A 13476-nucleotide genomic window follows, 5' to 3' on the forward strand; every position below is an offset into this window, starting at 1 on the left:
GTATGATATCACTCGTGTAATCTAAAAAATAATACAAATGAATGTATATGCAAAACAGAAAGAGACTCACAGGCAAATGTATGGTTACCAAAGGGGAAGAACAAATTAGGGGTATGGGATTAAGAGATACAAACTACTATACATAGAACAGACAAATGACAAGGATTTACTGTATAGCCCCTGGGAATTATACCCAAAACCTCATAATAACCTATAATGGAATATAATCTACAAAAGAAACTGCATCACTATGTGGTACACCTGAAATTAACACAATAAGTCAACTGTACTTCAATAAAAATATTATCAGTTATGTTTTATTGACTACGTAAGAGACATATACGAAAGAGAACAAAAAAGAAATAGGAAAAATACAATGTGAACAAAAATGAAAACAAAAATCCTGAATGCATAAGTTTTCTTTTGCCCTACCTACGAAGTGCCTCGGAATTGTTCACTGAATCATGTGTACTAAATAAATTATCATACATTTTGAATATTATTTGTTTTTCTAAATATTAACTCTATATACGTCAACTTTATACATATACACCCACATATAAATATGTAAAACCCAGAAGCCCAGAAAAACAATTTAAATGATACAAAAGGTAGACAGTAAAAATTAAACCTTCTTCTAATGTCTGACCTCTAAGATGTCAGCCATCCTTCAAATATCAAGGGAGACAGTTCTGGGAGAACATTCTTAAGTATGTATGCAGGCAGAAAGCAGGAAGAGTTACGTTAAGAGGTTGTGGTAAGATGGAAGCCTCCACAGGGAGACATACTGGCAGACTTCCCCAAAAAGTTCACAGCAATATTTCAGAACCCACATCATCCTTTGGGGCATTGCCAATTTTCATTAAGAGACAATCTATTTCCATTTACCTGACTGTAAGTGTGACTTTGTGATAGCCCTAACAAATGGAATATCGTGGACGTGACAATATGTGACTTCCAAGGCCACATCAGAAAAGGTAATACAGCCGCAGCCTGGTGCTCTCTGAGTATGCTTACTTTTAGGAGGCAGCCACTGCGCTGTGAAGAAGCCAGGGAAATTGGAGGAGAGATAAACAGGAGCTTTCGTTCCAACTAAGGTCTCAGGTAAGTCATAGGAGTGAATAAGCCTTCAAATGACTTTATCCTCTAGCCTTTGAATCTTCCAGCTGAGAGCAAGCAGCATGGAGCAGGTATAAGTCATCCCTCTTGGATTCCTGACTCACAGAATCCCTGAGGATAGTAAACATGCCACTAGGTTTGGGGGTAATTTCTTGCACAGTCCTGTTAACTGCAACAGGATGGTTCTGTCCTTATCACACAGACTACTGCTAAATAGCTGTACTAAAAGTACAAACAAAAATTAGGGGAGAAAATCCTCATAGGTTGGTGAAATCAATCCATGTAGTATGGATACTGTACATTTTAAAGTATTTAATGGAAATATGTTTTTGGTGAATTGATGATGAATTTAGGGCATGAAGGAGACAACTCTAGTGGCTGGCTACAGCAAACTAAATGGCTGTGAAAAGAGAACCTGAAACTGAAGCAACACTAATGGGTTTATCTCATGCCTATATCCACAACAGAGAAAGAGAAAGTTGTATCAACTCTTTTAGTACATCAATTTCTCTCAGGAAAATATAAAGGAAAAGCTCTGATGAGACAAATGGCACTGGTGAGCCTAGCAGCTAACCAAAAGGGGGATTTCTGATACTTAAAAGTACTTGATGGACACAAGAGAATAAATATCACAGGTTCAAACTCCCCTACCAATTGCAGGCTATCATAAACTGCTGCACAGGCTGTACTCTGCATAACTAGGGAACCATTCACATAGATTAAAATACGCAGGATCTACAACAAAAGTGCAACCAACTCAGACACTCTGAATGATTCCAGTCCCAACACCCAGAAGAATACTACATATGCAATCATCAATTTCTTATACTGTTCCTCTGAAGGTTTTTGATGACCTGAAGTAATGGTATAGAAATTTCTAGTAATATACTCAAGTCTATAGAATTCCTGTTTTAAACATAGAACATGTATTTAAAAGATCTAAATGTAAACACACGAAATAAATACACTAAGTATGTATCTTCCTAAAAGTAATTAGATAGCACATTGATTACTACACTGAAAAACATAATGCTATTACCAACTAAAATGCCCAACAGGAAATTATGCTAGGACTGACCGTTGTGGCTCAGTGGTTAATGAACCCAACTAGTACCCATGAGGATGCGGGTTTGATCCCTGGCCTCTCTCAGTGGGTTAAGGATCCAGTGTTGCCATGAGCTGTGGTGTAAGTCACAGATGTGGCTCAGATCCCACGTTGCTGTGGCTGTGGTGTAGGTCAGCGGCTACAGCACTGATCTGACCCCTAGCCTGCGAACAGCCGCGGGTGCAGCCCTAAAAAGACAAAAAAAGAAAGAAAAGAAAATTATGCTAGATGGGAAACACAGCAAATCTTTCTAAAAACTTTTGAAACAAATTCAGAACTATAAGTTAACATGAAAACTAATATTAACTAATTAAGTATTAACTAATATCTAATGAGTCAATAACAGGAAAAAGTGGCTTATTTGCTTACATCAATTTTCTAATACATGGGTGTTTCCATTAATCAGAAATTTTTATGAAGCAGAATTCTCTTCAATGAATATTATTTCTGCTTGGCAACCAATACTCCAACTATCTATTAACAAATGTCAGAATACAATAAAAATTAAATATGTAACTTATGGGAAAACTGGGTATGTTAGATAATATTTTTAAAGCTGTTACTCTATGGCCTCTTTTCCAATGATGAATGCCTTGGAATTTTGGACAATGAAGATCAATTAGTAATCCTGTTCAGTAATATATACAGAAAATCTTTAAGACATGGGTAAAGATTAAAACTTTAATTTTTTAATTAAAAATTGACAGCTAACATTGTTTAAGTTTAAGGTGTGATGAGATGACTTCATATAATTACCACATTAAAGTTAGTATATCCACATCACATTACTACCTTTTGGGTGTGTGGGTGTGGGTGTGGGTGTGGGTGTGTGTGTGTGTGTGTGTGTGTGGTGAGAACATTTAAGATTTATTCTCTTGGCACCTTTCAAGTATGTAATACAGTATTGTTGCCATTAGTCACCATGCCATACATTAGATCAATCCCCAGAACTTGTCTTAAAACTGGAAGTCTGAACATCTCCCCATTTCCTCCTTCCTTTGACCCCTACCAACCACCATTCTACTCTTTGTGAGTCTATGAATTCATCTTTTTTAGATTTCACAAATGACTAAAATCACATGGTATTTGCCTTCCTCTGTGTGACTTATTTCACTCATCATGATGCCAAGGTCCATTCATGCTGTCATGTTTAGCAGGATTTCATAAAGTTAATATTTTATATTACCTAAAGATTTCAAAGTCTTTTACCTGGGTAACAGAGCAGGAAACAATGAAGATGTTTCTCTAATGGAAATGAGGAATGCGGAATTCCAGTTCCAATATGGACTATATTTTAGATACTATTATTTTCATTGTGTGACGTTTTGGGGTGTGATAATGGCAGAGTGGTATGAGATGTTTAGGCTGCTAAAACACAAGTGTACCACCTACTTTCAGAAGGTTCTGAAAACACACAGAGAAAACAAAAGAGGAAATGAGTGAAATGTTAACAGGTAAATCTAGGAAAAGGATAGATGGGTATTCATTACACTATTTTTTCATTTTTTGGTAGGTTTGAAATTTTTTAAATAAAAAAGAGGAATGCCCTTCTATATACCAAGGCATGTATAACAATGTTCACAGCAACATTACTGATAAGAGCCTAAAGTGTAAAAAACCCAAATATACACAAACAATAAACTAGACAAATAAATGGTGATAAATAAATGGATAATTAAGCTGTAGTATATATAGTCACACAGGAGAGTACTATACAGCAACAAAAATGAACCAATTATTGTTAACACACCACATGGTGAAAGTCAAAAAAAAATGTTGAACAAATGAAGCTAGACACAAATAGAATGAATAAATATTTGTTGAATAATATTTCAGATAAAATTCAGGTAAGATCAGGGCTACTTTGTTTAGCAAAACTCTTCTTCATAGACAGTACAATAAGATCACAATGAAGTGTATAAATAATTATTGGAAAAATTCCTTTGAAGCACCCTCAAGTACATTTCTAAAAACTGACCACATACTATTGATTTGCTCTATTAAAATTGAACTGCTGGATTGGGAACCTCTTAAAAAGACCCAGTTTGAATTGGAACATGTATTTGGCAGTTACAAACCCAAACTAACAAGACTTTTTCCATTGAATAAGGCTTTTCAAATTGTTCTGCAATTAAACAATTTCAGTTTTAAAATTTAATCTAATTTCAGACTTACAACCAGACAATTAAAATTTAAAAACACATAAAATACTTACATTAACTTTGAAAGCTTGTACAGTATTATCCAGAAGAAGGATGTTGCAAACCACCTCTGTATGCTGTCTGTCTCGGGCCAACTCTGATGCTCGTACATTGTAGGTTCTGCCAGCAGGCAATCGGAAACGTGAGGTCATTACTGTCCACACAAGGTCTGAGTTGAAAAAATAAAAAATAACTGTTTTATTAATAAAATGACAGTTGAAGATACAATGTATTACATTAAGAGATAGAAAATTATTACATATTTTTCAACTAATACTTAGGTGAAAAGCAATTACAAATTTTGAAACACCTAGATAAGAATTAAAGGTATAAAAGAAAATACCACATAGAGTTCATCATTTAAACTAAAATTAGTTTTTTCACAATTAAAAAAAATTTAAATCTCTAAAAATTTTACCATCTTTTTTACAATTACAGTTATTTTGAACTATACACAAGTTGCTGAGGAAGTCATAGTCCAACTTAAAATATATAAATTTAGGGAGTTCCCATCATGGCTCAGCAGAAACGAATCTGACTTGCATCCATGAGGATGCAGGTTCAATCCCTGGCCTTGCTGAGTGGGTTAAGGATCTGGTGTTGTTGTGAGCTGTGGTATAGGTTGCAGATGCAGCTCAGATCCCGCATGGCTGTGGCTGTTTACAGCTCTGATTCAGCTCCTAGCCTGGGAACTTCCATATGCTGTGGCTGAAGCTCTAAGACAAACAAACAAACAAACAAAAGGCAAGACAAACAAACAAACCCATATATACAATTTAGGAGTAGCCAAAAAGGAGGAAGAAGAATACATGACCTCAGAAGCCGGGCATTACTTCAAGGTGCATGCATTAAAAACACTGCAGAATGGCAAGGAGTGAAGGTTATTCAACTTTGAAGAGCCTTTCCTTTTATTTAAGCTTAAGATTTGATGGAAACACAACAGTTTATTAGTTCTTGTTTTTTTAATTTTAACTAACCTCAAATTCAAGCTAAGTCTAATAGAACTATTCTTACTACTCTTAAGGAAAACAAAAATAATACAAAACTTAAAGCTATGGATCTTTGCTTCTCAATTTTTTAACCTAAGAGAGAAAAAAGGCTGCCTATAGAAAAACAGATATCATATCATTATCAGTAACATTTGATGTTAAGACAATGAAGATGTAGCTTCAAAGTTCTAAAAGAAACTGAAACGCAGAATTACAGTCCCCCAAAATTATCATTCACATGAAACTAAGGACATTATCAGACATTCATAAAATAAAATAAAATATTTTAAAACCCAATCAAAAAATGAGAGGATCTAAATAGATATTTCTCCAAAGAAGACATACAGATAGCCAAAAGCAGAGGCAAAGATGCTGAACATCACTAATTATTAGAGAAATGCAAATCAAAACTATAATGAGGTATCACCTCACAGCATTCAGAATGGCCACGATCAAAAAGTCTACAAACAATAATGGAGAAGGTACAGAGAAAAGGGCAACCTTCTTACACTGTGGAAATGTAAGGTGGTGCAGCCACTGTAGATAAGAGTGTAAGGATTCCTTAAAAAAAGAGCTGCCATAAGATCCAGCAATCCCATTCCTGGGCATATATATAAAGAAAACCGTAATTCTAAAAGATAACACACACATCCTAATGTTCACTGCAGCACTATTTACAACAGCCAAGACATGGAAGCAACCTACACATCCACTGACAGAGGAAAGGATAAAGAAGATGTGGTATATATACATAGACACATACACATACATACACACAAACACTGAGCCATAAGAAAAGAATGAAATAATGCCATTTGCAGCAACCAGGATAGACCTAGAGATTATCATACAAGTGAAGTAAGTCAGATAGGGAAAGACAAATACCATATGAAATCACCTATATGTGGATCTTAAAAAAAATAAAAAATACAAAACCTTATTTACAAAACAGAAACGATCCACAGACTTCGAAAACAAACTTATGGCTACCCAATGGGAAACATGGCAGGGGGAATAAATTAGGTGTTTGGGATTAATATATACATGCTACTATATATATAAAATAGCACAGGGAACCCTATTAAATATTCTGTGATAACCTATATGGGAAAACAATCTGAAAAAGAATGGATATGTGTACATGTACAACAGAATTACTCTGTTGTGTTGTACAGCAGAAATTAACACAACACTGTAAATCAACTCTAATTCAATAAAGCTTTAAAACTTTAAAAAAATGGTTAAAAAATAAAGTATTAAATATGATAAATAAAATAAACCACAACTATAGAACTAAAAGAAACCATGAGAACAATATCATGCCAATTATAAAATATAAGTAAAAACACAGAAGTTACTTTAAGGTATTGAGATATATATTTCATTTTTTTAAAAAATGTAATTATAGTTGATTTACAATGTTCTGTCAATTTCTGTTGTACAGCAATGTGACCCAGTCATAAATATATGTACACTTTTTCTCATATTATTTTCTATCATGTTCTATCACAAGTGATTAGAACTTACTTTTTAAATAAACAATTCAAAATTCTGTAGCTAAAACAATTAAAACTGAAAAATTAAATAGAAGAATTTAAAAACAGATTTGAGCCAATATAACAGCAAACTTGAAGGTAGCAGTTTGAGAAACAGAGAGAATAAAGAATGAGGAAATATGAACAACTGTTAGAAACCAAAGAAAAAGAAAATCTTGACAGCGGCAAGGGAGGTACGACTCATCACGTACAACTGAACCTCAATTACATCAATTACATTAATTAGGAAACATGAAGGTCAGGAAGCAGAGGATGACACATTCAAATTACTAACAGAAAATGACAATCAACAAGAACTGAATATCCAACAAGCTAACAGTTAAAGGAGAATTTAAGATATTCCCAAATATACAAAAATAATTTGTTAGTAGATCTGTTCTAGAAAAAAAATTAAGATGAAATGAAACTATGTTAGATCATAACTAATATCCACAAGAATAAATAAAGACTACCATTAAGGGTAACTACATGGCTAAATATAAACAACAGTATAAATTTATTTTGCATTTGTACATCTTTTTTATCTATCTGTTTTAAAAGACAACTGCATAAAGCAATATTTATAGCATTGTGTTTGCAGGCTTATATTGTAAAAAAATGTAATCCGTATGACAATGGTACAAAGGAAGAGAAGGGAAAGTGAGCTAAATGAGTAATTTTAAGTACTACTGAAATTAAGCTTCTATTTATCCTCAACTAAATGGTTATATGTAAACTTACAGGGAGATGACAGTTGACCCTCTAACAACATGGTTCTGAATTATGCAGGTTCACTTACATGCACAAATTTTTCAATAAATACACGTTGCCTCTATCTTCAGATGTGGAACCCCAGGTATAAAGGATTTGAATATCTGTGGATTTCAGTATCTGCAGGTGGTCCTGGAACAAATCCCTTGCAGATATTGAGGGACAACTGTTCCAACAAATAAACTCAAAATGATATAGTAAAATAAACAACAGAATTAAAATGACAGGCTAGGAGTTTTCATTGTTGCACATTGAGATTGGCGGCATCTCTGCAGCACCAGAACAAAGGTTCACTCCCCATCTGGCACAATGGATTATAGGATCCAGCACTGCAGCAGCTGTGGTGTAGGTCACAACTGCAACTTGGATCTGATCCCTGTCCTGGGAACTCAGTATGCTACAGTGTGGCCAAAAACAAAGGAAAAAAAATGGCAAGCTTTAATATATCTACTTAAAACAAAAAAAGCCTATGATGGAGGAATCTAGAAAAAAAGGGGACAAAAGACATAAGCAAACTAGCAAGATGGCATTACCTTACCAATAACAACATAAATGTAAATGGGATAAAAATTCAAAATGCAAACTTGGCAGGATAGATCCTTTTTTAAATTCTGCTTTACTTATATGCTTTCTACAAAAGACACATTTCAGACTCCAAGACAAAAAGAAACTGAAAACATAAAAGAATGTAAAAAGATTAAATTACAAAAACTGTAAATATAAGGAGTTAGAACAACTGTACTAAAACTGGTCTGGTTGGAACTAATTAACAAATTCAGTTCAGTTTCCCTCCATGAACACATCAAAAACACACCTACATGTGGATCAATCCTCAGGAAAAGCAAACAAGATTGGCAAAAAGACTCTTCTACCATGGCAGCTGTAAAGAAAGATCCACATGGAGTTGTGTAGGAAAGGAAGAGAAGCAATCAGGTCAGGACCCACAACCCTAGGAAGAGACACAGAAGAGGAAAGGGACATGATGAACTCAGAGATCCTTCCCAAGAAGTGAGTGGTTTGGACCACATATTGGACACTCCAACCCTAGGGTTCAATATCACAAAGGCAAATTGCCTAAGCTAGTGTGAAAACCAATGGGACTTACAGGAGTCCTGTAAAAAACCAAACCTATAGGGTTGTTTTTAAAGAGCACGTGCGCACACACACACACACAGGCTTGCTCACTCCCAGGAACAAGACAGAGGAAGCCGACTGAAACTGCCCAGGGCTCTGGTTGGTTTCCTCTGACCACTCCAGGACATGCCCCAACCCGCAAAAAGCACCTGCTCTGGCTCATTTAGCTACAGCACTAGGGAAAAGGCTGCCATTGCCAAGAATAGCATACACTTAGGAGGGATAGAGCTGGCCTGGACAAGACACTGCATCTGACTAGGGAGAGGGCAGCCATTGCTGATGCTAATGTAGATGGTGAATGGGGAGCTGTCTTGAGCTCTGACTGGCATGCAGGGACCATCCTAGCACATGCCCCGGCCTTCAGTGGTCCCTTCTGCTTCAGTGTTGCTCCTCTATGGGACAAAAGTGCCATTGGTGAGAAGGTGATGAGTGCACTCTTAAAGGGAATAGAACCACCTTGGACCCAAATCTTAGGGCTTCTGCTCCAGCACATTGGGACCCGACCCCATACCAAAGAGGGCAGTGACAACCATTGAACACAGAAGGTCTAGCTCAAAGCTAGCTCTAGCTCTAGCACCTCCATCCACAGCCCCATCTCCTACCAAGGTGATAGCTGTGAATCTACCCTGAGGGAAGATATGACCTGTGTTTACTTCAGATCCAGCTCTCCCACCAAAGCCATGGCATATATCCAGACTGCACAGGGATGCTCTCACACACGTACCTCCCTTCAAGACTAGGATATATAATATGTTTTACCAGATTTCATAGACACAGAGAAAGTTAACCAAAAGGAGAAGACAGAGAAATTTGTTTAAAATTAAGGAACAAGGAAATAACCCTGAAAAAAATCAACTACTGATAGAGGAATAAATAATTTACCAGAGAAAGAGTTCAAAGCATTAGTAGTATGAATGCTGCCTGAAATTGGGGAGAGAATAGATTAACACAGTGAGAGTCTTTATAAGGAATTAGAAAATACAAAGAAGAATCAGTCAGAGCTAAAGAATACAATAACTGAAATGAAAAGCACACTAGAAGAATTAACAACAGACCTGGTGATAAGGAAGAACGCCTAAGCATTATGAAGACAGAATAACGGAAATCACTCCATCGGAATAGCAAAAACAAAAGCAATTTTTAAAAATATGGGGACAGTTTAAGGACCTCTGAAACAACATCAAGCATATAATATTCACATTATAGGGGTCATGAAGGAAAAAACAAAGAGAGAAAGAGTCAAAAACCTATTTAATGAAATTATGGCTGAAAAATTCCAAAATCTGAAGAGGGAAACAGATATTCAGGAGCAGGAGGCACAGAGAGTTCCAAATAAAAGGAACACAAAGAGACCCACACCAAGACACATCAAAATTAAAATGACCAAAGTTAAAGAAAGAATTGTAAAGGCAGCAAGAGAAAAACAGAGTCAAATACAAGAGAACTTCCATAAGGTTATAAACTAATTTTTCTGGAGAAACTTTGCAGGCCAGAATGGAGTTTATTTATTTAGTTAGTTAGTTAGTTAGTTATTTACTTAATTACTTATTTATGTTTTTTAGGACCACATGTGTGGCATATGGAAGTTCCCAGGCTAGGGGTCACTGCCAGCCTAACACAGCCATAGCCATATGGAATCCAAGCCTTGTCTGTGACCTACACGACAGCTCAAGGCAATGCCAGATTGCCAACCCCACTGAGTGAGGCCAGGGAGCGAACCCAAGTCCTCATGGATACTAGTCGGGTTTACCTTTGCACCACAAGAGGAACTCCCACATGATATATTTAAGTGCTGAAAGGGAAAAACTTACAACCTAGATACTCTATCCAGTGAGATTATCATTCAGAGTGATAACTTCTCAGACAAACAAAAACTAAAAAAGTTCATTAATACTAAAGTAACCATATATGAAAGGATAAAGGGCCTTCTCTAAGTGGAAAAGAAAAGGCTACAAGAAGAGGAATTTATAGGAACGGAAAAAAAACCCCACCAGTAAAGCCAAATATATAGTAAAGGTTTTGGATCAACCACTTAAGAAAGCCAGTAAGAAAAATAAAAGATAAAAACTGTAAAATCGACCAAAACTACAATAAACAGTTAAGGGATAAACATGAAGATGTCAAATATGACATTAACACAAAATGTAGAGTTCCCTGGTGGCCTAGCAGGTTAAGGATCCAGCATTATCACTGCTGTAGCTCAGGGTCACTGCTATGGCATGGGATTCAATCCCTGGCCCAGGAACGTCTGTACACCACAGGCATGGCCAAAAAATAGAATAAAATAAAAAAGTAACAAAAAAAATTTTTTTAAACACCAAATATAGGGGAAGGCAGTAAAAAATGTGGATCTTACCGAATGTGTTTATCTGTTTAAAACAAGTAGATATAGTTACAAGTCAACATATACAAACCCCATGGTAACCACAAATCAAAACCTACGAAAAAATAAAGAAAAATCGAGTGAAAGGAAAATAAGTATGCCACTAAAGGAAACCATCATGTCATAAGGGAAGAAACTAAAAGAAGAATAGAGAATAACAATTTTTAAAAAGTAGAAAATAAGTAACAAAATGTCAATAAGTATATCTAGCAATAATCACTTCAAATATCAATGGACTAATAGTTCTCTGGTGGTGCAGTGGGTTAAGAATCTAGCACTGCCACGACTGTGGCTCAGGTTGCAGCGGTGGCACAGGTTAGAAGATTGGATCCCTGCCCCAGGAACTTCCACACACCATGGATGTGACCCCCCCATCAAAAAAAGTCAGTGGACTAAAAGCTCCAATCAAAAGATATGATTGGATTAAAACATGACCCATCTATATGCTGCTTAGAGGAGACTCAGTTCAGAGCTAAAGAAGCACACAGACTAAAAGTGAAGGAGTGAAAGAGTTATTCCATGAAAATGAAAAGAAAGCTGGGGTAGCAATACCCATACCAAACAAATTAGACTTAAAAAGAGTATATAACAAATGATGAAAAAGGGCATTATATAATGATAAAGAGAGCAATACAAGAGAATAAAACATTCGTTAAGATATATACACTTAACATAGGAGGACCTAAATATATAAAGCAAATATTAAAAGACATAAAGGGAGAAGTTCAAAATACAACAGTAACAGGAGACTTTAACACCCCACTTAGATCAATGGACAGACCACCCCAACAGAAAATCAATAAGGGAACAGTGGTCTTAAGTTAGACCAACATTAGACCAGCTCGAATTAACAGGTATCTACAGGACATTCCATCTGAAAACAGTGGAATGCACATTATTTTCAAGTGCACATGGAATGTTCTCCAGGACAGACCACGTGCTAGACCACAAAACAAGTATCGAGAAATTTAAGGAGTTCTCATTGTGGCACAGTGGAAATGAATATGACTAGTATCCATGAGGATGCAGGTCTGATCCCTGGCCTCGCTCAGTGGGTTAAGGATCAGTGTTGCCATGAGCTATGGTGCAGGTTGCAGACACAGCTCAGATCCCAGCTGTGGCTGTGGCACAGGCTGGCAGCTGCAGCTCCAATTCAGCCCCTAGCCTGGGAACTTCATATGCTGCAGGTGTGGAAAGGAAAGAAAGAAAGAAGGACGGAAGGGAGGAAAGAAAGAGGAAATCAATTACAGGGGCTGGGGAGTGGGGTGGATGGATGAGAAAACACAAACACGTGGAGACTAAACAGCATGCTAAAAAAAACCACAAAAAACATTGGATCAATGAAGAAGTCAAACAGGAAATCATACAATACCTAGAGATGAGAAAAATAAAAATATAACTTTCCAAAATCTATGAGACAGAGCAAAAGCAGTTCTAAGAAGGAAGTTCAGAGTGATACAGGCCAAGAAACAAACCAAAAAAACCCCTCAAATAAACAAACTAACTTACCATCTAAAGGAATTAGAAAAAGAAGAACAAACTCCAAAGGCAGAAGGAAGGAAATAGTAAAGATCACAAGAAATAAATAAATGGAGGCCAAAATAAAAAGCAACTGAAAACATCAATGAAACAAAGAGCTGGTTTTTTGAAAAGATAAACAAAATGAATAAGCCTTTAGTCCGGCTCATTGAGAAAAAAAGAGAGCACCTATATAAATTAGAATTCAAAGAGAAGAAACTGCAACTGATATCACACACATACAAACCCATAAGAAAATACTACAAATAGTTATATGCCAACCAACTGGACAACCAATAATTGAATAAATTTCTAGAAACATACAATCTTCCAAGGCTGAATCAATCCAAACATACCAATCACTAGCAATAAGTGAAACTGAATTTGTAATTTAAAAACTACCAGCAAACAGAAGTCCAAGACTGGATGGCTTCACAGAGGGCTTCTACAAAATATATGAAGAAGAGCTAATATCTATCCATCTCAAATTATTCCAAAAAGCTGAAGAGGAATATTATTTAGCCATAAATATAGAATGAAATAATGCCATTTGCAGCAACATGAGTGAACTTAGAGAATGTTATGCTTAATGAAATAAGTCAGAGAAAGAAAATACTGTATGATATCACTATACATGGACTCTAAAAAATAATACAATGAATGTATATGCAAAACGGAAACAGACTCACAGGTATAGAAAGAACTTGTGGTTACCAAAGGA

The 13476-nt window shown here is 36.0% G+C and overlaps 1 protein-coding gene across 4 annotated transcripts in view; it reads right to left on the minus strand.

Moving 5' to 3' along the window:
• PTPN4 (protein tyrosine phosphatase, non-receptor type 4) overlaps positions 1 to 13476 on the minus strand; it is a 197585-nt gene that overhangs the window by 163631 nt on the left and 20478 nt on the right. For all 4 annotated transcript variants that reach the window (XM_003133309.4, XM_005654169.3, XM_005654170.3 and 1 more), the window contains exon 2: positions 4440 to 4594. In XM_003133309.4, coding sequence (XP_003133357.1) covers positions 4440 to 4577 — 138 coding nt within the window. In that variant the 5' untranslated portion in view covers positions 4578 to 4594. The remainder of the gene's footprint in view (positions 1 to 4439; positions 4595 to 13476) is intronic.

Source organism: Sus scrofa, chromosome 15 (genome assembly GCF_000003025.6).
Source record: "Sus scrofa isolate TJ Tabasco breed Duroc chromosome 15, Sscrofa11.1, whole genome shotgun sequence".
Classification (NCBI taxonomy): Eukaryota; Metazoa; Chordata; class Mammalia; order Artiodactyla; family Suidae; genus Sus; species Sus scrofa.